This window comes from Camelina sativa, chromosome 12, assembly GCF_030686135.1.
Source record: "Camelina sativa cultivar CO46 ecotype springtype chromosome 12, ASM3068613v1".
Lineage (NCBI taxonomy): Eukaryota > Viridiplantae > Streptophyta > Magnoliopsida > Brassicales > Brassicaceae > Camelina > Camelina sativa.
In genome coordinates, this window is record NC_141891.1 from 13596542 (window position 1) to 13620386 (window position 23845).

At 31.7% G+C, this 23845-nt stretch overlaps 1 protein-coding gene, 2 long non-coding RNA genes and 2 pseudogenes across 5 annotated transcripts; 3 read left to right on the forward strand and 2 right to left on the reverse strand.

The window, feature by feature from the left end:
• The first annotated feature begins 4816 nt into the window (after positions 1-4816).
• On the forward strand, positions 4817-6296 carry LOC104731673 (uncharacterized). 3 transcript variants are annotated; one of them, XR_015575255.1, is made up of 3 exons: positions 4817-5265; positions 5693-5766; positions 5867-6296. It is a non-coding gene; the product is annotated as an uncharacterized LOC104731673 (long non-coding RNA). The 3 variants fall into 3 exon arrangements; XR_015575254.1 differs by having other exon boundaries at positions 4835-5265; positions 5428-5766; XR_015575253.1 differs by having other exon boundaries at positions 4835-5265; positions 5681-5766.
• A 2003-nt stretch (positions 6297-8299) lies between these two features.
• On the forward strand, positions 8300-11884 carry LOC104733869 (uncharacterized; annotated as a pseudogene).
• Positions 11885-12811: 927 nt separating this feature from the next.
• On the forward strand, positions 12812-13467 carry LOC104772467 (ubiquitin-conjugating enzyme E2 4 pseudogene; annotated as a pseudogene).
• A 4685-nt stretch (positions 13468-18152) lies between these two features.
• LOC147930489 (uncharacterized) lies at positions 18153-18597 on the reverse strand. Its single transcript, XR_015574353.1, has 2 exons — positions 18463-18597; positions 18153-18352 (listed from the first exon to the last, which is right to left on the reverse strand). It is a non-coding gene; the product is annotated as an uncharacterized LOC147930489 (long non-coding RNA).
• A 62-nt stretch (positions 18598-18659) lies between these two features.
• Positions 18660-22563, reverse strand: LOC104789090 (uncharacterized). Its single transcript, XM_087476894.1, has 11 exons — positions 22252-22563; positions 21311-21858; positions 20869-21213; positions 20729-20782; positions 20387-20557; positions 20163-20303; positions 20028-20081; positions 19893-19949; positions 19602-19798; positions 19412-19493; positions 18660-19127 (listed from the first exon to the last, which is right to left on the reverse strand). Exons 1-11 carry the CDS (start codon positions 22529-22531, stop codon positions 18660-18662), a joined length of 2397 nt encoding a protein of 798 aa, XP_087333020.1. The 5' UTR covers positions 22532-22563.
• Positions 22564-23845: the final 1282 nt, after the last annotated feature.

Consider the following 23845-nt stretch of genomic DNA (forward strand, 5'->3'; position numbering starts at 1 on the left):
TTTATTCAATAAAAAGAAAAACAAAATTTTCCCGCCAAAAATTTACCGACATATTTTCCCGCCAAAAAATTTTCGAAAAAATTTTCCCGCCAAAAAAATTTTTGTCAAAAAAATTTTGATAAAAAATTTCGAAAAAAAAATTTCCCGCCAAAATTTTTCCCGCCAAACAAAATTAAAAGGTTTTAAAAGGTTTTATAAGATTTCTACCTTATAAAAGCCTTATAAACACCTTGTAAAAGCTTTTACAATATTTTTTAAAGAGTTTTAAAAGGTTTTTTAAACAACTTGTAAACGTTTTTACAAGATTTTTAAAAGGTTTTTAAAAGATTTTAAAAGGTTTTTAAAAGGTTTTTAAAAGGTTTTCAAATGGTTTTTAAAAGGATTTTTAAAAAGTTTTTAAATTAAAGTAAAAAATCGTTTAATACTTTTAAAGTAAAAACTGAAACCAAATTAACTTATGATAGACTAATTTAAAAATATAGAAGATTTTCAAATATATAGGTTTTTTCTAACTTTGCCTAAGAATGTGACATTTGGCACTCTATATTTGTGACACATGTTATTTTTATTAATTTTAAATTTAACATTCTAACTTTTTTTTTACTTTATTTTATTTGTATCTTATATAGTTTGTTAAAAAAATATGAGAATTTGTTAAAAATGCCCCTTTTGATATACCCCTTTTCAAAAATACCCTCTTTTCTGGCCATTTTTATTTATGCCCTCTTTTAATTTTTAATGACCATTTTACCCTTATATGAAAATTATTTTATTCAATAAAAAGAAAAACAAAATTTTCCCGCCAAAAATTTTCCGACATATTTTCCCGCCAAAAAATTTTCGAAAAAATTTTCCCGCCAAAAAAATTTTTGTCAAAAAAATTTTGATAAAAAATTTCGAAAAAAAAATTTCCCGCCAAAATTTTTCCCGCCAAAAAAAATTTACAAGGTTTTTAAAAGGTTTTAAAAGGTTTTATAAGGTTTCTACCTTATAAAAGCCTTATAAACACCTTGTAAAAGCTTTTACAATATTTTTTAAAGAGTTTTAAAAGGTTTTTTAAACAACTTGTAAACGTTTTTACAAGATTTTTAAAAGGTTTTTAAAAGATTTTAAAAGCTTTTACAATATTTTTTAAAGAGTTTTAAAAGGTTTTTTAAACAACTTGTAAACGTTTTTACAAGATTTTTAAAAGGTTTTTAAAAGATTTTAAAAGGTTTTTAAAAGGTTTTTAAAAGGTTTTCAAATGGTTTTTAAAAGGATTTTTAAAAAGTTTTTAAACACCCTCTAAACGCTTTTACGATGTTTTTAAAAACCTTGTAAAAGTTTTTATAAGATTTTTAAAAGAGTTTTAAAAGGTTTTTAAACACCTTGTAAATGCTTTTAAAAAGTTTTTAAAATTGTTTACAAGGTGTTTAAAAACCTTTTAAAGCATTTACAAGCTTTTTAAAAGCATTTACAAGGTTTTTAAAAGCGTTTACAATGTGTTTAAAAACCTTTTAAAAACCTTGCAAACGCTTTTAAAAGTTTTTTAAAAGCATTTACAAGGTTTTTAAAAGGTATAAATTTCAATATTTTTGGCGGGAAAATTTTTCGATTTTGGCGGGAAATTTTTTTTTTTGGCGGGAAAAATTTTCGATTTTGGCGGGAAAAAAATTTTGGCGGGAAATTTTTTTGGCGGAAAAATATTTTCGATTTTGATGACTGTACATTCTTGCTGTCACTCAAAAAAGGGTAATTTGGTCATTTTGTATGTAAAGAGGGGTAGTTTTAAAAATGGTCAACATGAAGGGGTATTTTTAAAAAGAGATATAGAGAAAGGGGCATTTTTGAGAATGCCCCTTATTGTTGTATAGTTTGCTTTCTGAATTTCAACATTGTTACAAAAATATCTTCCTTCCATTTTTTAGTTTTAGCATCTAATATATTTCATAATGAAATCATACATCACAAAACCTAAAAAAAAAATACTAATCAACCCAACTAAAAAATATAAACAAATTGAAACCAAATAAAAATAAAAAATCGTTTAATACTTTTAAAGTAAAAACTGAAACCAAATTAACTTATGATAGACTAATTTAAAAATATAGAAGATTTTCAAATCTATATATATACAAATCATATTATATTCAATAATTATATATAATGTATTAAAGACACAACTCAAATTGTGTATTTAATAGTATTATATATGTTACAGTTTGATTGTCTTTATCATATTACATAATTGTTTTATCTCCCCCAAGAAATAATAGAAAACAATAGTTTCAAAATTTATTGTTAATTATACTATTTATTTTAAAATGATTAGAAAATAGAGACAATTTATAGAAGAAAAAAATATGTATATTAAATTTGAGACACTTTTATTTTCATGAATTATTATAAAAAATTAGTTACTTAGAGTATAAGATATATGTTTTGTGATATCGTTTTAAGGTTTTTTTTTCTAATTTTGTCTAACAATGTGACATTTGACACTCTATATTTGTGACACATGTCATTCTCATTAATTTTAAATTTAACATTCTATTTTTTTTTTACTTTATTTTATTTGTATCTTATATAGTTTGTTAAAAAAATATAATTGTTGTATAGTTTGCTTTTTGAATTTTAAAATTGTTACAAAAATAATAACCTCACATTATATAAAAACCTCACATTATATTCAATAATCATATATTGTATTAAAGACACAACTCAAATTTTTAATTAATAGTAGTTTATAAGTTATATTTTGATTGTGTTTAAACTATATGTACTAAAAAAACACATAATGGTATCATAACATAATTGCTTTATCACCCTATGATATAACAGGAAAAAGTAATTTCAAAATTTAATTTATTGTTAATCATACTACTTATATTAAAATGACTAGAAGTAGAGACAATATATAGAAAATAAAAAATATATTAAATTTCACACACTTTTATTTTCATGAATTTTTATAAAAACTGGTTAAACTTATAGTTTAAGATATTTGTTTTGTGATATTGTTTTAATAAATTATTTTAAAATTGACTTATCATATATAAAACTATTTTTTGTTAACTATTACTTTTAGATGATGACAATAAAACGATCTTACACTTTTCTTTCTAGACTACTTATCAGTTTTTTATTTTCCAAAAAAAAAAATAATAATAATTTATCTTAACTATTAACGAAAATACCATATATAGTTGATTTTGCTATAAGTAATGGTCTTATTACTATAGTAACATACTGTTTAAATAATTTCAACAATACATTGTAATCAAAAATATTTAATAATATTTACTTTAACTTTCCTCTTTAAATTGTAACATATATAAATAATAAATTGTAAATGCACCGTAGTATTATGAATATTATTTTTCTAAGACATATATTAACAATTACATTTATACATTTCATATATAATTGAATAAAAACTTTATTTTATATCAAATTAATAATGTATACATAAACCACGCATCGCGTGGGCTACTTTCTAGTTGTTTATATGTTCGCTTGTCTACTTCATGTTTGATATTTCTTCTTTTAGGTGGATGATTTGACTCCAGTAAAGATGATTTGTGGAAAGAGTTTTTTGCAAAAAAGTTTGGTGATCAATTAACTGTCCATGTATGTAAAGAGTTGATGCGACCAAAAATTCTTCAGCAGGAGTTGAAATGGAGAGAATTGTTCGAGGTGCACAAAACTATCTTAATTCAATTTTGTTACTTTTCAGTTTTGATACATAGTTTTACATATTGATTCATTCAAATTCTAATTAGGCAAAGTGCACCATTGTTGAAAGACGAGAGACACAACAATCTAGACAACTTGATCTTTCCTACAAGATTGTGGAATCAAGTAAGAACTCTTCTTATCTTTTATTGATATTGAAAGCAATCAGAATTTGATATATATCTATGTCTTAACAGGGAGAAAAGATCAGAGAACAAAGTTGGTTCTAGATGTGTACTCACCATATGAACGTGTTGAAGCCAGCCCTAGTGTCAGGATGAAAGCTAGCTCTAGTGGAAGGTTCTTAAAGAGAACGGCTCCAGGTATAAATAATGATGAAGCTGTAGTTTTTGGTGAAGATGAAGCTTCTATCTCAAGCAAACAGAATCCAGCTTCTGCAATGGTGAACTTATCTCGACCCCGTGTGAAACAAGTCACACAGCTGAAGATACTTCTTCTCTGTCCATTAAGCAAATTAGCACTTCTGCAAGGCAAAATCGAAAATATCAAGGGAGAATGTGAATGTGAAATCATCGGCAACACTGTGTGTTTATCTGTAGAAGAGAAACTTGCAGATGATGTCATTCGAATCCAGAAGGCTGCTATCTCACTTCTTCACATCTGCAAGGAGTACAATGGAGATTTGTGGGAGGTCAGACTTATAGTGAACAAGAAGTTTTTGGATAGAGAGTTTACAATCTGGTCCATTATAAATGGTGCCGTGATCTCTCTCAACGATGAGGACAGTGATGATAGAGTTCTTAAGGTATTGATAATGACATAATTTTTTTGTGCTACTGATTTTTTTTGGGTTCCTTATTTGATTTCTTGCGTTTCTATTTGTTTGCAGATTGGTGGAAATGAGACCACTCTCTACATGGCGTTTAGAGAATTGCTTATTCTCCTAAGGAGTTTTTCCTTCAAAATCAACGACGACATTTGATTTCTGCAACCATACGTATAAGACATATAAATTTTTTGATGTTGATTTCTGCAACCATATGTCTTTTTTTTAGAGTAGTCCACATTTGCTGGAAAAAGACATATATAATTTTTTTGGTTTAAAGAAAGGACTTAAATATATATATATATATATATATATATATATATATATAAAACCAAGAAAAAACAAATATAAACCATGATAAAAAAAAAAAAAAAAGAAGATTAAACCTAGTTCTCTTTTCTCTCGAGCTCTAGCCGCCGGAAAAAAAGTGTAGATCACATCACACTTTGCTTCTCTTTTTCTTGTTTGTTACGGCTTTGATTGGAGATTAGAGAATGAGACATGGGGTTGCGGTGGTTCGATTCCGACATGAGGAAGGTTTGAGTGGTGTTTTGGAATGGTGATTTTTTCTTCCGCCGAGGCATGGCTTTCGATGAGAAGCAAGGGTTCTCGAATTAGGTAGTGGTGGTGGTGTGGTATCTGCTTCAGGAGTTGGCGGTGGAGGTCTCTTTCGGTTGCGTTTCTTTTCAAACGGATTTAATGATGCTGGTTCGAGCCAAGGAAAAAAAGATATCGCCTTTTAGCATCTGATGTATCTTTGCCAGGTTTGTATTCAGCTCAGACTTTTTGATTTGACGCCTCAAAAATGTTTGTTTCGTAGTTTAGAGAAACGATATCGCCTTTAGCATTTGTCGCCTATTTTTTGTTGTTGGGTTAGATGATTGTGTATAGTTTGTCTTTAGCATTTCGTTGGTTTCTCATCATAGGGTAATTACAATAACCGTCATGGTAGCTGCAACCTTTTTTGGCATTGTATCGTTGTTACAATCTCTGGTACACCTTTAAACTCAAGATATCTTAGTTCTGTGAATAAAAAGTGAACCCATAAGTGTTGTGTTTCACATCAAGCTGAATCAATTTTACTGAGCTATATTAAATTCAAAGTTCATGTGAGAGCCTCTAGTTCCTCTGTTGAATGTTGAAGAGTTAATTGTTTTATATTCTCTGACATCTGAAAAGAGGCTCTTCCAGATGATAAATGATCTCCCAACCATTTTTGAGGTTGACAACCACACAGTAGCAGAAGCAAATCTAGCGGTGCCAAGGTAGAAGCTTCTGTTTACTCCATTCTTTTTTTTTTCTCTCTCTCTCTGACAGTTGGGTTGGGTTCTTATCTTTATTTACCACTTTTGTTGTCTCATGCAGCCTCGCCACTCTGAATCTCACACTAAGGCTTCAAAGATGTCCCCACCACCAAAAGAAGAAGATGAGAGTGGAGATGACGAGGAAGATGCCAGGTTTGTGGTGCGTGTGGAGATAACTATGGAGGAGATGAGTTCTGGATATGCTGTGATGCTTGTGAGAAATGGTTCCATAGAAAATGTGTGAAGATCAACACCAGCAAACGTTGAGAACATCAAACATTAAAAATGCCCGAGTTGCAGTACCAGCAAGAAAATCAAAGTATTCTCTGTTTCATTTGTGTCAGATAAACATTCGATGTACTGAAGCCTTAAGATGGCTTATTGATTTGAATTACAGCCTGAGATCGATTCAATGATTTTTTGTACTTAAATATTTTGCGTAGGTGGATTGGGATACTAGGGTGAAATAACAACAATAACATGTTATGTTAGCTTTAGTGAATTATATAGTCTTGTTGTATACCTCTATTTGTATAGTTGGATAAATACAAATTAGAACATCCTCTATTTGTCATGTACATACAACCATGCAAATCATGAAATAAAATAAGTATGAGCTAACTTTCTTATGACCCAAATTCTAAGGAGTCTTGCACATGGAGATTAACTTCGATTTGCAAGCCATTAGTTGTATTGCATTGGTTTGCTTGCAATTAAATCTCTACATAGTATCCTAGATAAAACTCTAATTCTCTTTTGTCTATGGGAAATCCACTCAAAAACTTATACTTAGTACAAATTCAGTTAACTCTTCGCTAAGAGTTAACTTTTCGTTAACTTTTTACAAATTCAGTTAACTCTTCGTTAAGGGTATTTTTATCTTTTTACCATTTAGATTACTTCATTTAACCTACAAAATACTTGTAAAACGATGACCTAAATTTACGTTTAATCAATAACTCTACCATCACACGAAACAATAAATCTATGAATCTTATGTTATTTTAGTAAGCAGTAACTCTATCGTAACATAATTTAAAAACTCTATAGTTAGCAATAATTCTATCATAAATACTAACTCTACTGTCACTATTTATTAGTCTGCCATATAACTCAATTCTACCTTATTACTCTATCACCACTTAAGTCTATCGACTATCTCTATTACACCCATAACTCTAAGAATCTTTTTCTTACTTACTCTACCACCACTAATTTTAAAGTCTACGACTGCGACTTACTCTACCCTATAATTCTACGGGTTTTACTAACTCTACCATAACTATTTATATCTCTGTCGCTTAAATCTACTAAATTTTTTGACTTTATCATTTAACTATATCTCTACCGCCATTACACTTCAATATATCGCATAACTCTCAAAAATTCCATAAATCTATTCACTAACTCTACCGTCAATACAATGATAGACTTATAGATTGACGGGACACTTTCCCTCTAAACACAACTCCCTTTTAATACTCTCTTTCCTATGTGGCTTTTAATTACTATGGCATGTTTTATAAATTTTTTTCGTAACACATTTTTTCAATGGTGATTTTTTATTTAGAACCAAACCTCTTTACCCTTATTCTAGTAATAAACCACCATTTATGACCTACTCTAGTAAAGCTCCCTTAAATATATATATACCTAGTAACTTACTAAAAGTATGATGTTGTAGAATTTTCACATAAACTAAGAAAAATATTTAATATTTAGATATAAATGCATTATTTATTTATAATAATATTTCTTATAACTATTAACTAATAGTCACCAAACTTTAATAGTTCTTGACATTTACAATTTTTAGCATCAATTTATAAAAATATGTATTAAAAAAAATTCTAAAAAATCATCTATCTATAGGAGAATTTGTTACTAATGCCCTTTCTTTGATACCCCTTTTTAATAATACCCCCTTTGATAATCATTTTTAATTATACCCTTCCATTATTTTTTAAAGACATTTTTGCCCTTGTTTTATAATTATACCTTCCTTCGCCGTCGACCTTCTTCGTCTTCGTCTTCGTCTTCGTCTCTTCTTCTCCGGAGACATCTCTCCTTCTCCGGTCGGATCTCTCCTCCGCCGTTATCATTGTTTCTCCCATCGTCTTCGTCTTCGTCTCTTCTTCTCCCATCGTATTGAGCAATTGAATTTTTAGGTCTTATAAAGCAAATCTCTCCTCCGCCGTTATAAATTGAAAATTTTTAGGTCTTTTTCTCCCATCGTGTAAGCTTGTTTCTGTATTTTTGTTTTGATTTCAATTTCAATTTTGTGTTAGCTATTAGATTGTTGTTTCGATTTCAAATTTGATGTCAGAATTTTTTTAGGTCTTAACACTTGCTCTTTTAGATCTGTTCGTGATAATAATGTCCTTTATTAGATCTTTGGACATCTACTGTTATTCTTTGATATAGTTGTTTGGATCTCTCTTCTTTTAATGTAGTTTTATTGGTTTGTTTTCTCAGGTTTTGTTTGGGTGTACAAATGATTGAATTGTATTCAGTATGTGGTTTGTGGAAGTTGAACAACAACATTCATTGGGAATTTGAGATTGATAATGAAAGGGGAGCTTCTTTGATTAACATTGATGAGAATACTAGATTTAGTGAGTTGGTAAAAATTCTATTAGAAGATTTTGACATTGATATTCAGGCACAATGTTTAAAGCTAAGTTATTCATTGCCTGCTAAGTCTTCTACTATAGGTAGTATTCCTATCTTTATTAGAAATGACAGGCAGCTTGAAGCTTTTAAACTCAAATATGCACAAAGTGGAGGAGTTCTTCATCTATGTGTTACTGTTGAGGATTTTTGTGAGATTGTAGAGCAGGTATTTTTAGTAAACTCATTCTCTTGTTCTTTCTAATATTGTTTTAGAAAAGTAACTGATTTGAGTAATGTTTCTTTATCAGGGTCAACCTAGATCTACTCCTTTTATTGAGAGTGTTACTGCTGTTACTCAGGTAACTTTCTACTTTAGAATTTTAAATTATTTATTGCTTACAAAACCTTATAAAATTCTTTGAAAACACTTGTAAAACGTTTTAAATACTTTACAAATCCTTTCAGGATCAAACAAGCTCAAATCTGTTAGTTGGGAATGTTATTGATGTTTATACTCATACTCGGGTAATTTACAATGGTATAAATGTTTTTATTGTCTTTTCAACCCGTTTTAAAAACCTTTGAAAACAGTTGTAAACCTTATTAAAAACTGTAAACCTTATTAAATCCTCTGAAATCACTTGTAAAATCTTTTTAAAAAACCATTGATTTGTACTTTCAGGGTCAACCAATACCAAATCCATATGTCGAGAGTGATCCTCCTGCTGCTTCTTCAAGTCAATATACTGGCACTTCTGATGATTTTACTGCTACTCATACTCAGGTAACTTACATTTAAACACTTTAAAAACCCTTTTGAAAACGGTTGTAAACCTTATTAAATCCTTTGAAATAACTTGTAAAACCTTTTAAATAACTTGTAAAACCTTTTAAATAACCATTGATTTGTACTTTCAGGGTCAACCAATACCAAATCCATATGTCGAGGGTGTTCCTCGTTTTTATTGTTCTCCTGTTGCTTCTTCAAGTCAATATACTGGCAATTCTGATGATTTTACTTCTACTCATACTAAGGTAACTTACATTTAAACACTTTAAAAAACCTTTTGAAAACGGTTGTAAACCTTATTAAATCCTTTGAAATAACTTGTAAAACCTTATAAATAACTTGTAAATCCTTTTAAATAACCATTGATTTGTACTTTCAGGGTCAACCAATACCAAATCCATATGTCGAGGGTGTTCCTCGTTTTTATTGTTCTCCTGTTGCTTCTTCAAGTCAATATACTGGCAATTCTGATGATTTTACTTCTACTCATACTAAGGTAACTTACATTTAAACACTTTAAAAAACCTTTTGAAAACGGTTGTAAACCTTATTAAATCCTTTGAAATAACTTGTAAAACCTTATAAATAACTTGTAAATCTTTTTAAATAACTTGTAAAACCTTTTAAAAAACCATTTATTTGTACTTTCAGGATCAACCAATACCAAATTCATATGTCGAGGGTGTTCCTCGTAACATGACAACCTCTGTTGGGTATCCATCTTGTTCTTCACACTCAACTGGTCTAATCGATGTTGATTCACTGTTTTGTGGAAAGTTATTCAAAGACAAAACAGAAATGAGAAGTCAGATGCGGATGTATGCAGTCAAGCACAGTTTTGAGTTTCATACTTTTAAGTCAGACAACAAGAGGTATGTTCTTAAATGTATTGATGAAAAATGTAGTTGGAGGCTACTTGCAACTAAGGCTAAAGCATCAGATAGCTTTGTTGTTCGAAAGTATAGTAGTCAGCACAGCTGTGACTCTGCTTTAAGGAATGTTAATCATCGCCAAGCAACTGCAAGGACTTTGGCTGGTTTGGTTAGTAACCATTTTGCAGGAGGAAAGCTTCCTCTCAGACCCAAACAGCTCATGGAAATTTTTAGGAATGACCATGGAGTTGGTGTCTCGTACTCAAAAGCATGGAGAGCTCAAGAACATGCATCAGAACTTGCTAGGGGTATACCTGCTGATAGTTATGAGGTTTTACCGAGTTGGTTTCACATGATAGAAAAGAAGAATCCAGGTACTATCACTTACATCAAAGCTGATTCTGATAATAAGTTTAGATATGGTTTTCTGGCTTTTGGTGCATCAATTAGAGGCTTTAAGTTGATGAGAAAAGTTATTTCTATTGATGGCGCCCATTTGAAATCAAAATATAAGGGAACTTTGCTTGCTGCATCAGCTCAGGATGGTAATTTTCAGTTGTATCCTATTGCTTTTGCTGTTGTTGATTCTGAGAATGATGCATCATGGGATTGGTTTTTGCGGTGTTTGAAGACTATTATTCCTGATGAAGAGGATCTAGTTTTTGTGTCTGATCGGTCTTCTTCAATTGCAACTGCGCTATCAGTAAATTATGTACATGCTCATCATGGGATCTGCACTTTCCACTTGCAAAAGAACCTGGAAACACGATTTAGAGCTTCTGCTTCTCTTCTTCCAGTTGTTCATGATGCTTCAAGAGCTTACACTCAGTATGATTTTGATTATTTGTTCACTCAAATTTCCAATGGTGATCCGGTTCTTGGAGAATATCTTTGGCAAGCTGATATTAGGAAATGGTCACGTGCATATTCTCCTTCTAACCGGTACAACATTATGACATCTAATTGTGCCGAGTCCTTTAACTCCAGGTTAAAAGAGACTCGTGAGTATCCAATTGTCTGCCTGTTTGATACAATCAGGTCTATTTTGACTACGTGGTTTAATGAACGACGTGAGGAGAGCTGTCGACATCCATATGCTGTTACTACAAAAGTTGGGAATAAGATGAATGAATCTTATAATAATACTACCCGCTGGCTTGAAGTTAGTCAAGTAAATGAAAATATCTTCGAGGTTAAAGCAGCTTTAAAGACATATATGGTGAATTTGGACACAAGGAAATGCACATGCTGTATGTTTGATATTGACAAATTCCCTTGTGCACATGGAATTGCTGCTGCAAAACATGTCAATCTCAATGAAAACATGTTTGTTGATGATTATCATTCCACTGAAAGGTTATAACTCTCTTCTTTAATAACGTCTTTAAAAGGTTGCTAAAGTAACGGATCCGACAGGGTTTTTACAATGTTTTAAAAGGTTTTAAAAGGTTTTATAAGTTATTTAAAAGGTTTATAAACAGTTTTAAAAAGGTTTTACAAGGTTTTTCAAAGGTTTATCAAAGTTATATTAGTCTTATCTTCCTCTTTTTTATTTTACAGATGGCGTTTAGCATATTCAGAGAGCATTCACCCAGTAGGTGATATGCAGTATTGGGAGATTCCAGAGAGTGTTAGTTCTTCTATTCGGCCACCTTCTACTCGTATACCTAGTGGCAGGCGAAAGAAAAAGAGAATAGCTAGTTCATGGGAGTATGGAAAGGCTAAGACAAATTCAAAACAATACAAATGCAGTAGGTGCGGTCAGTGTGGACACAACAAATCTAGTTGTGTTGCAGCTATCTAACTCTCTCTCTCTCTCTTTAATTCAACTTGAATTTGTTCTTTTTAATAAAATACTTTCAGTCTGTGGTGTTGTAAACTCCATTTTCTCAAAACAACTTGTAATGCCTTTTAAAATAGCAAGTCGTACTGTTTTAAAATCATTTACAAACAACTTGTAAAATATTTTAAAACATGTTAAAAACCATACATACTCTTGTAAATCTCTACACCGATTAAAAACCATATATATACCTTTTAAAACAACTTGTAAAACCTTTTAAAACATGTTAAAACCCCTTTAAAACATGTTAAAAACCATATATACTCTTGTAAAACCCTACAACGATTAAAATCCATATATATATATATACTCTTGTAAAAATCAAGTCGCCACACTCTCTCTCTCTTCCCCTTCCCCTTCCCCTTCCCCTTCCTCTTACACTTCTTCATCTCTCTCTCTCTTCTCTCTCACTGCAAAAACCCTAAATTTCTTATGATTTCACCATCTTCAGTCTCCTTCACTGCTTCGTAATCAAACACCAAGCAAAACACTCCAACGATTTTAGATGATTTGAACAGATAGAGAAGATTTCAAATTTTGATTTCGAATCGCATAAGTTTTTTTTGTGGAAGAAGATTGAAGGGGTAATATGCGAAGAGTCACTTGGAAACAGCGAAGGGGTAAGTTTTGAAGGGGTAAGATTTTAATGGATAAGATTTCGAAGGGTTAATTTATTGAAGGGGTATTAAGCGAAGCGTCGCTTTGGTTCGGTTTTAATTAAGCGTTGAATGGGTACTTTTTGTAAACCAAAGCGACGCTTCGCCTATTATATATACTTTTTGTCTCACGATAACTCCTCAATCATCTCTCAGATTCAAAAAATCAAACCTTTGTCTCCTAAATCATTCTCGAAAACTCTATTTACATTCTTCCTCTAATCCGTCTGAAATGGCCCGTCGTCCTGCTTCAAGCCTTATAAAGACTGATCTGAGATGTCTGAACAGGGATCTTTCGCCAAACATCACAGCAGGTAAACACATGCATCTTCAGAGTAGATTTGTGTTACTGTTAAGGATAAAAGAGATTGAGTGTTTGCCTTTTTTTTAGTAACTGTTGATGACGACATTTTCCGTTGTGAGGCTACTCTAATCGGACCGGTGAATACTCCTTATGAAGGGGGAGTGTTTAAACTTAAGGTTACTTTTCCACCTGATTACCCAAGAAGTCCCCCCAAGGTATCTATTTTTGATTATACTCCTTTTTATTTTAGCAAGCATGATTATTAGGACTCCTTTTTTGCAGCAACTCAATAGTTTTTTAATTAAAATTTCTTGATAATGCAGGTTATTTTCATCACAAGAATTTGCCACCCAAATGTATCAGATAATGGAGGCATTTACCTAAAAGTGTTGAGGCGCGACTCTTGGACTCCCATGTCCATTGTTAAGCTTTTCAAGGAATTAGTGGAGAAGTTGATTGAACCAGAGGTCAATGATGAGGGACAGACCATTGAATATCTTGCCAACCTCTACAAATCTGATAGGAGAAGGTTTGAAGCTATGGCTAGAGAGATGACTAATAAATATGCTGGGAGAGGAAACTGAAATAGTTCATATCTTGTTTTTGTTCTTTTTAATAAAACATTTCAGTCTCTGCTCTTGTAAATACTATTTTAATAAATATTTTATTCAGAGTTTACTGTTTTAATATTAGAAACAACTTGTAAAGCTTTTAAAAAAGCAAACCAAATTGATATATATCATTATAAACCATTTGTAAAACCTTTTAAAATTTCTAAAAAAAGATATAATCTTAAAGGTTTAAAGGGTTTAAAAGGTTATAAAACCATCTAAAAGGTTTTAAAAGGTTTTTAACACTTTTAAAGCTCTCTTAAAACCTTTTAAAACCTTTTATAACAACTATTTTTTTAAAATATACTTGCAAAATAAACATTGAAATACTATTCTATTCAATATTCTTCTTGATGTGATCACGTTTATATAACAGCAATAATTTTTAAATGGTTTTTAAAAGATGTTAAAAAAGTTTTCAAAAACTTCTAAAACCTCTTTTTAAAAGATTATACAAGGTTTAAAACTCGTTTTAAAAGGTTTTAAACCCTCAAAAAGGTTTTTCATCTTTTAAAGCTCTCTTGAAACCTTTTAAACCCTTAAAACTTAAAAGAATATTAACCCGTTTTAGAAAATTTAACCTTTTAAAAGGTTTTAAAACCCTTTTAAAAGGTTTTTAAAAACAGTTTTTTAAGTAATAACCTCGTATATTAGGCAAGTTTGAACAAACTACTCATGTTTAATTAAACTGTTTATAGGATTAAAACCATTTAAAAAGTTTTACAAGCGAAAAAAATAACATAACATTAAAAAGACAATTTTAAAAAATCTACTTGCAAACTAAACATTGAAATACTATGCCATTATTCTTCTTGATGCGACCAGCAAGATGCCAAATTCCTTAACCTACGTATTTGTCCTTGTACTCCTGCAAAAGAAAACAAAAATATAAGTTAATATTAAATAACTGTAAAATGTGCATAAAATCCAACAAAAGTCGAGGTTCACTGACCTTTAATTTTGTAAACATTCTGGTACCAAGGTATCTCATTTGTGGAGTAACATCTTTAGGAATTTTGTCAGGATGAAGAAGTAATATTGCCTTCCTTGTTACTTTTTTTACATCTTCTTTAGTAATCAAATCCATGGCATAGACTTTTTCCCACTTATTCCCTTGCCAAAGATACTACAATGTAGAAATCCAAATTTAATTAATGTTTAACACCTATGATAACAAGTATATGATTTTTTCAAACTTACGTTATCAATTGACGAAAGCATAGTTCTGATGTCCTCGGTCTTCGTCCAAGAAGTTATTACTTCCTCGATTTGTTTTATTTCTTCGTAACTTAAATTGTTCTCCTGCGTAGTAGGTGTTTGCACTAATACAAACAAAAGAAACAAAATATTATATGTCATTTTTCAACAGGGAAAATCATTTATAATAAAGACTTCAACAACTTACAACTGCCCATTTCCTGGCTGGTGTGATATTGTTGTTGGCTTGGGTCTTCTTGTTGAGTGGGAGCTTCTTGTTGGCTTTGGTCTTCTTGTTGAGTGGGAGCTTCTTCTTGGCTTGGCCCTTCATCAGTATCTGAAATATTAATACACTCTTCGTCATCCGATATAATAGTGTACGCTTCTTCTTGGCTTGAGTATACATTATCAGCACTGTTAGGCTTCTCATCCTGCATAAATAATGATATTTTTTTTTAACCATATGTAATTATTTTCAAATATGTTTTTACAAGGTATTTAAAATTTGTCGATCATATTCAAGTAACACATACCTTATCATTATTCATATCCTCTTCTTGTGGATCATTTTCATTAGTATCCTGGGTTTTTTCTTCAGGAATAACACTTGGGTCCCCTCTCAAGTCAGTTTGTTTCTCATGTTGATTATCTTCTTTAGATACCTAGAAATGTTGTAAATTTTGTTTAATACATTTAAAACACTAGCAAAACCTTTGAAAACGTTTATATGATTTTGTTAAAAGCTCTTTAAAATACTTTTTAAAATGATTTTAAAAGGAATTAAGTTTTTATTTCACTTACAAATTCACTTTGAGAAGCTGGTACATCCTCTTCTTCAAAATCGGGGGCAGAGGCTCGTACTTCCTCTTCTTGAAATGAAGTGGCAGAGGCTTGTACTTCCTCTTCTTGGAAAGCAGTTGCAGAGGCTGGTACTTCCTCTTCTTGGAAAGCAGTTGCAGAGGCTGGTACTTCCTCTTCTTGGAAAGCAGTTGCAGAAGCTGGTACTTCCTCTTCTTCAAATGCAGTTGTAGAGGCTGGTACTTCCTCTTCTTGAAATGCAGTTGCCGAGGCTGGTACTTCTTCTTGAAATGCCCTTGATTCCCACTGTGGTGTTGAAGCAGCAGTAGTGATCCCCACATGATTCTCCAGTCTCACTAATCTTTTGTGAGTAAGTTGACATGTTTTTAAAATCATGTCAATTTTCTCACTAAAAGATATTCTTTTTTTTTTGTTAGTTTGATTCAAGAATGGCCCTGCAGCTTCTCTCACACGCTTTTTTTTTATTTTTTTCTCCTTTTTCATCTTGAATAAATCCTTGAATCCATTCCTCCTTAGTCATCCTATAGCCTTGGATTACAAGTTTAACAACTTCGTCGAAATCCTTGTCTTCATCATTCGGTGGCATAACCAAATGGCTATATTCATCGGGATCACCGACAATTGTTTTCACTTCAAACTGCAAAGATAAATTGATTCATATTATATCTCAAAAATCTTATACAGATATTTAAAACCTTTTAAAACTCTTTTATAACTCTAGAAATCCTTTGTAAATCCGTTGTAAAGTCTTGTAACCAGTTTAAAACACATTGTAAATCTAAATTACATTACTAACATTTTTTTAAAAAGGTTTTACAATGTGTTTTAAAACTGTTGGAAAACAAAAAAAAAAATAGTTCTAGAGAAGTAATGGTACCTTGCAAGACTCGAAAACAAATTTTATTTCATTGAATCTTGGGGATGATGTCTTTTGCCATTGCAAGATCAGTGGGAGATGTTGATTTTGGCTTGAAATGCTTTCCCTAACACCAAAATGTTCCCCTAGCTGTCGAACTGAAGATAACAACCAGATTTGGATTGCAAATGGAAAGCCAGCCATTCCATACTGTTTCTTTGCCAACGTTCCCACAGTCATTTGTTTCACATCACTCACTAATGATTCGTAAGCAATTTCACCCCAAGGATACTTACAGAAATTCTCAAAACTACTGGCTCTCAGCAAATTCTTTAAGGGAATTTGAACTACTGGATTTTGAGCTATCAATATCCCCTCCACTAGTATCAAAGCACCTAATCTAATTCTTTCCTCAGATTTCATGTCTTTCCCTTTAACTCTCAAAGTATCAAGAAGACGTTTGCATGTCATTTTATCATTCATCCACAAATCTTTTTTCGATGTAACAGTACCTGATGGAACAGTGCCTACGGGAAGGCCTGTTGTAATGACGAATTCCCTTAGCGAAAATCGCATAGGTTGATCATCAAATGCAAACCAGAGCTCGTTTTTCGCAGACAAAATCCTCCTCTGTAGTAAGTGGTGGACCAGTTGACTCGAGAACTTGATATTTTTCCGATTAACAAATTCTATAATTGGACCCAAGAAAGACTTCTCTAACTGCTGGAACTCTTTTATTTTTAATGCATTCTTTACACTCGCCAAAACAGCTTGCTCTGAAGAATATTTAGTAACTCTTTCTAATGTATCTCCCTCTGTGCCTGGCGTGATTAATCTTTTTGGAAAGCACAGTTTCTTCGCGGAATCTTCAAAATTACTCATATCGCAAAACCTGTCAACATTGTTTACAGAGAACATATTCAAGGCATGCACCCAATATCCCTTATAAATCCTATTTTAAAACCAATTTAAAACTTTTTAAAGACATTGATAAATTTCCAACCTTCGTATTCCGAGTTCACCAAAACATCATAAAATTTCATATTGAAATAGAAATTGAAGTCAAAATTAAATTCCAAACCAAACTTACAAAAGGGAGAAGAAGAGACGACGAATTCGAATAGAGGACTGAGAGGAAAAACGAGGAAGAAGAAGAGTCCGTAATTCGACAAAGAGAAATTGCAATTTGAAGTCCTCGCGTACCCAATCAGCCGACTTCTACTTTCAATCCGACAATTTCGTGACTGCAATCCGACGAAATCGAGAACCCAATTTTAAGCAAATACAGATTTGAGTGAATTTCGCGCATTCAACCTCCCAGACGGAAAACTGTACTTTTTGAAAGAGAAACCCTAGTTTTTACTGACAAATGATAAGGGGGGGGGGAGTGGAGGTTATATTTTACTATTTGGGCCTAGGCCTAGGGCTTTCACCCTTATTATACAAAAACATTGTAAAATCATTTAAAATATAGTATTAAAACCATTTAAAAGTTTTTACAAGCGTTTTAAAAGGTTAAAAGGGGTTTTTTTCTGGGTATTTCAATGATTTTAAAGGATTTAAAAGTGTTTTAAAACGTATTTTAAAAGGATTAAAAGGGATTTTTTGGGTATTTCAATGATTTTAAAGGATTTACAAGTGTTTTAAAACGTATTTTAAAAGGATTAAAAGGGATTTTTTTGGGTATTTCAATAAATTTTATAGGATTTACAAGAGTTTTAAAAAGTTTTTAAAAGGATTCAGAAATGATAAACAACGTTTTAAACTTCATTGTAAATACTTAATCTTAAACGAAGTATATATATAAAAGGAGTAACTTAACATATTTTTAGAATATGTTAAGTTATAATATTGTTCTTGATGCAATAATATTGTTCTTGATGCAATAATATTGTTCTTGATGCAATAATCTAAAGCACCATTCCTGCGATCACGTTCATATACCAGCAAGATGCAAACTTCCATTATCCTAGTCATTTTGTAATTCTGCAAATATAATATAATTGATGTTAGAACCATTTAAAATACATTGCAATACAAAAGTTGTTAACCCATCTAAAACCAGTTTAAATAACCATGTAAAAACCTACACTGACCTGCAAAGATATCAACCGCCATTTTCTTCCGTAAATCACCAATTGACTCATTTTTAAGATTGCCATGTGTTGTTATGCTCATAGCCAAACATTCGATTGTCTTCAGCATGAAGACACCACTATCTTCAATCTTATCAACCTATCAAGAAAAAACAAAGTGAAGAGTCCAAAGTATTTACAGAGACCATATCAAAAAACTAGAAAACAAGCTCAACAGTATTTACTTGAGGTATGCAATTTATAATACTGATTCTGAACGGAGATTTCTTTGTATCATTTTTCATCCCAAACTTCTTCTGGGCAATATAAGGCATTGCAACAGCATATGCACCCACCTGTTTGTCTTTAATTTTGTTGGTGTAGAAATGCTTGCCCAAGTCGTAGATAATCATCTCCTTCTTCTCCAAATTGATCATCAATGGCATCCAAAGCCTTTCCTTAACCAACATTGGCGCCAGTATTTGGTTTGTAGGTGCTTCCTTGAAGAGTTGACTGAATCCTTCTTCAGGGAACTCATATTCATCTTTGTTGTCAACGAATATTGAGTAATATTCATCAATCTCTCTCAAAAAAGAAGTTTCAGCCAACGTCAATGATTTGCTTTTATAGAAGTGCGGATGACTTTCTTCTCTTCTGCTTAACAACTTCACAACTGTATCAACATGCTAAACAACAACAAAAAACAGATTAGAACAAGTCTTGTTGTCAAATAACTCATATAAATAAGTTCAGACCCGGTCACACATCATCTTGTAAACCAATTTAAACACATTGTAAATCTTTGAAAACGCTTAAAAGACATATTTTAATTCCTTTTAAAACCTTTTAAACCTCTTGTAAACACTTTTAAAAACCCTTTTAAAACTCTTTAAAACCTTTTTAAAACCTTTTTAAAACCCCATGAAACGTTAACAACACATTTGTAAAACCTTAAGCTTTGTTATCATACCATTGTTGTTAACGACTTCCCTGGCGTCTCTAGTGTTGTGAACCACTTGGCATCAACTTTTTTACCCAGAATTGTTAGTTGCCTACATCCAAAAATAAACAGAATAATCAAGAATACTTTCAAAACCATGAATACATCTGTTAAAAGACTAATTGAACTTTTACTTTTGTTGCTAGAAACTAAAACTTACTTTGCTTTCCTTGAATTCTTCCAGTCACTAAATACATCTAACCGGGTCTTATCGACTTTGGAAAAAGGATAAAGTATTGGGTCCTTCTTCTTTTCGGCCGTGTAAGGCGGCTGAGTGTGAATAGAAGGAATTGTATTTCGTTCACTTTTTCTTTGCACACCACCAACATCATCAGATTTAATCTTTTTTTTCTGTGGCTTTACAAAACAAAAAAATTTCACACTTTATATCGATACACTGGAAAACATTTTAAATATCTCATAGAAATAAATAATTAAGTTAGATACATACCCCTTCTCTAGCTTGAATATCAGCATCTGGGTTGTCACTTGGTTTACGCTTCTTCCTCTGTAGTGCCTCAAGAAAATCACAATTTTTTGTAAAACATTTAATAAAATGTAAAACATTATACAACTAGTTACTAACCTCTTTTCTGTTCATAACATCATCATCACCATCATTGCTTTGCTTACACTTTCTCTGCAGTTCATCATTTCTTGGTTTACTTGATGAAATCTTTTAAAATACTCATAACAACTATATAAAAAAATAATGATTTACCTGTTTTCTCTCTCTCAAAACTCTCTTCTTACTGCTTGCTCCCTTCTCTTTATCAATGCTTTTATCTTTTCCACTATCCTCATCTTCTTCAGAAAGAAGATCAAATTTTGGTGTAGAAGGGCGTGGAGAAGGAGATTTATCCTTCAAAGATGATAACAATTGTGGTTTACAACAGGCTTTTAAAAGGATATTTGAGAACTTATAAAAATACTAGATATATGTACCTTTGGTGTTTCTTCAAAGTAATTACCATCATCACCACCAGTTTTTTGAGTGTTTTCATCATCTGCAGCGTAGCTCCCATCTTGTGTGTTTGATGGACGGACAGAATCTGCAGACTGGCTTTCTACGAAATTTTCTCTAGCAATATCTCCATCAACATTTTGTTTGCCAGCCTGCAACAAAAAAAAAAGAACATATAACAACATCATTTTTAAGGTTTTACATTCTGTTTCAAAAGGGTTTTAAAAGGTTTAAGTCACTATGGTTGCCCTTTAATCAGTGTTATGCTGTAAATCCGTTAAAAACACTTTTTAAACAGAAAAACTTTTAAAATAGATACTGACCTCTTCATTTATAACCTCTTCATTTCTATTCTGTCCATCTTCATCTTCGTGAGACTGCAAAGGGAAAAGAAAAAAAAGGACCTCAGTTTAAAGAGTTTAGTGTCGAATATATGCGAAAAGGTGCAATTTTGTAATCTTACTCCTTTATCCTTATCTTTCCCTGATGTGGTTTTGACAGCTTCTTCAATGGCTTCTAGTCTTTTGTTGAAGTCATCTAACATAAAGAGGATTATGTCAAGTTTTTCTGAATCTGACAAATTTTTCTCCATTTTCTCTTGTTTCTCAAAGTCTGGCAATTTTTCCCCCATTTTGTCACCCAACTCTCCCAAAGCACAGTAAATATCAACTAATCTTGTAGACCATTCTTCTTTCTTCAACCTATAGCCTTTCATAACCAAGCCAATAACTTCTTCAAAATCATTGTCATCTTTATCAACCAAATGCTTATATTCTTCTGGATCTCCAATTATTGTTTTGACTTCAACCTACAAAAATAATCAAAATCCATCAAAACAAAACTCATCAAATATAGATAACCAATGAATAATCAAAACTACACTTTTAATAGAATTCAAAACTTACACAAGTTGCTGTCTTAATAGCTTCAACAACATCATCAAACCTTGCATAACGACTTGATTGCCAATTGAGAATCAGTGGATAGAATGTTCTTGAAAAATTACATCTTATCGCAAATTTATCACCAAAAATTGGAACAGCACTCAAGGCCCATATATATAATGCCATGGGAAATCCCTTGACACTATACTGACCTTTGAACCAAGTATTTTTATCGAATTTCTGAATGCATGTGGCGAGAATGTTATACGCTTCCTTGCCCCATGGTTGGGCTGTATACATCTCGAAATCTGATGCATGCTTCAGCCTAGACAGAGGTATCTTCTCTGTTGAATTTGGTGTCATCAAAATACCTTCTGTTAATACCACTGCAGCGAGGCATTCCTTTTCCTTGTCATCCAAAGGTTCTTCACCCTCTTCTGGTTCATTAAATAGTCGATATTGAAGTTGAGTTAAAGTGTAATCTCCTCTCACCGCCCAAGAATATGGTTCACTAATTGGATCTTTTCCGTTATTCCTTGGTTCTCTATGAATAGGTTCGCATTGAATCCCTATGTTTAATAAAACAATGATGTTAGTTTGTTCAAACTTTGCCTAATATAAACTGTTCTAAAACCCTTTTAAATCCCTTTTAAAACTCTTTTAAAACTCTTAAAAGGTTTTAAAAGAGTTTTAAAAGGGTTTAAAAACTTCTAAAACAGGAAAAACCCTTTTACAAACCTTTTAAAACCCTTTTAAAACCCTTTAAAAACCATTTAAGAGTTTTAAAAGAGTTTCAAAAGAGTTTTAAGAGGGTTTTAAAAGGGTTTTAAAACATTTAAAACGGGAAAAACCCTTTACAATAGAGTTTTAAAAGAGTTTTAAAAGAGTTTAAAAGAGTTTTAAAAGGTTTTTAAAAGGGTTTTAAAAGGGTTTTAAAACCATTGCAAACACTTTATAATTACCTGTTGTAAGGAAGAACTCTCTCATGGAAAACCGAAGAGGTTGCATGTCGACTGTAAACCATAAGTTTCTCCCTCTTGTCTTCAGCCTTCTCAGCATCAAGTAGTGGAATATTTTCCCAGAAAATCCAATGTCTCTGGCAGAAAGATTGATGATGTGCCCAAGGAAGGAAGATTGAAGCTTCGTGAAAGATGCTTTTCCTAATGTATGTTTAACTTTGGCAACTAGGCTTAAGTCTGAATGTTGACATATGTTTGCTCCAACAATTGGTTCTAAACCCATACCATATGTTGGTTCTGGTAGTGCAAGGGGTTCAAAATCAGTTGATGCCAACTGTTAAAGAAACACACTTAATTAGACTTTTCAACGGATTTACAAGAGTTTTAAAAGGGTTTTTAAAAATCAATATCACACGTTATCGATCTGAAGTCATCTTATCAACACACTTTATCGACATAATTCAACTACGACCGATCTAAAAATTGATATCAAATGGTTTAACAGGGACTTTCAAAAAGTGTTTTACAAGAGATAACAAAAATCCAAATTTACAAGACTTTACTAATTTCAAATCCATATCAAACACAATTATCGATCTGAATGCATCAGATCTGAATCTGGATCGATATCAAAGAAACTGAAGAGGCTTTTAAAAACTGTTTTAAAAGAACATAAATCCAAATTTAAAAGAGTTTACATATTCCAAATCGATATCAAAGAAATCTAAAAGCCCTAAATTTAAAAAAGCGATAGTCCAAATTGATAAACCCAGAAAGAAAAAAAGAAAGAATGAACCTGCCTGCGATAGAACCAGAATCAATGTCGGGAATTACGTATACGAGAGACGAAAGCGCAGAATCGCCGCGAAGAAGGATCGAGATTAGCCGCGAAGAAGAATCGTGAATCGCCGCGCAGAATCGCCGATGAACGAAGGAGAGAGAATCGTCGGTTGAGGAAGGAGAGAAGCACGGCGAGTGGAGAGAAAATTAGGTTTTCTTCATTAAGGGTAAAAAAGTCTTTTTCACCCAAAAAAGGGGTACCTTTAAAAATGGACCCTTCCCAAGGGCATTTTTAAAAAGTGGAAGGGAAAAAGGGGCATTTTTGCTTTTCCCCCATCTATATATACATTTTTGGAGACATTTAGCAAATAAATCCTAGAGTTGCTACTTATTTACAAGGAATGCCATTACCATTAATTTTTATATTGAAATTTAAAACCAATATTTTGGGTTAAACAAAATTTCCTAAAATATCTCCTTAATCAATCAATGACTAGTTACAATATCTAATTAAATTAATTACAATATCTTCAATTAATTATTTACTATCCTTATAACCAAACACAATTAAAAGTTTTTGTTTGAAATATAAAATAATATTTTTTAATTAAAATTACGATTTTCTTATCATCTTTGTTTGATTTATTTAGTTTACTTGTTTTAATTCATCATAAAATACGTAAAATTAATGTAATTATATTTTTTCTTGCATTTTTCGTTATTGGATTTTGAAAAACATGCATGTCTTACTTAAGCAAGGAAGAAAAATTGTGTTTGGGTATGTAGCCGGATGAGTTTGTGTATTAATAAAAATTGA

What these genes read in the sequence shown, in the direction of transcription:
- LOC104789090 (XM_087476894.1), bottom strand. Translation starts at nt 22,531, where the DNA reads ATGGGTTTAGAACCAATTGTTGGAGCAAACATATGTCAACATTCAGAC. An exon ending in ATGTTATGAACAGAAAAGAG is followed by an intron (nt 19,950 to 20,027) that starts GTTAGTAACTAG and finishes GAGGCACTACAG; the next exon opens with AGGAAGAAGCGTAAACCAAG. An exon ending in AAGAATTCAAGGAAAGCAAA is followed by an intron (nt 19,494 to 19,601) that starts GTAAGTTTTAGT and finishes TTTTGGATGTAG; the next exon opens with GCAACTAACAATTCTGGGTA.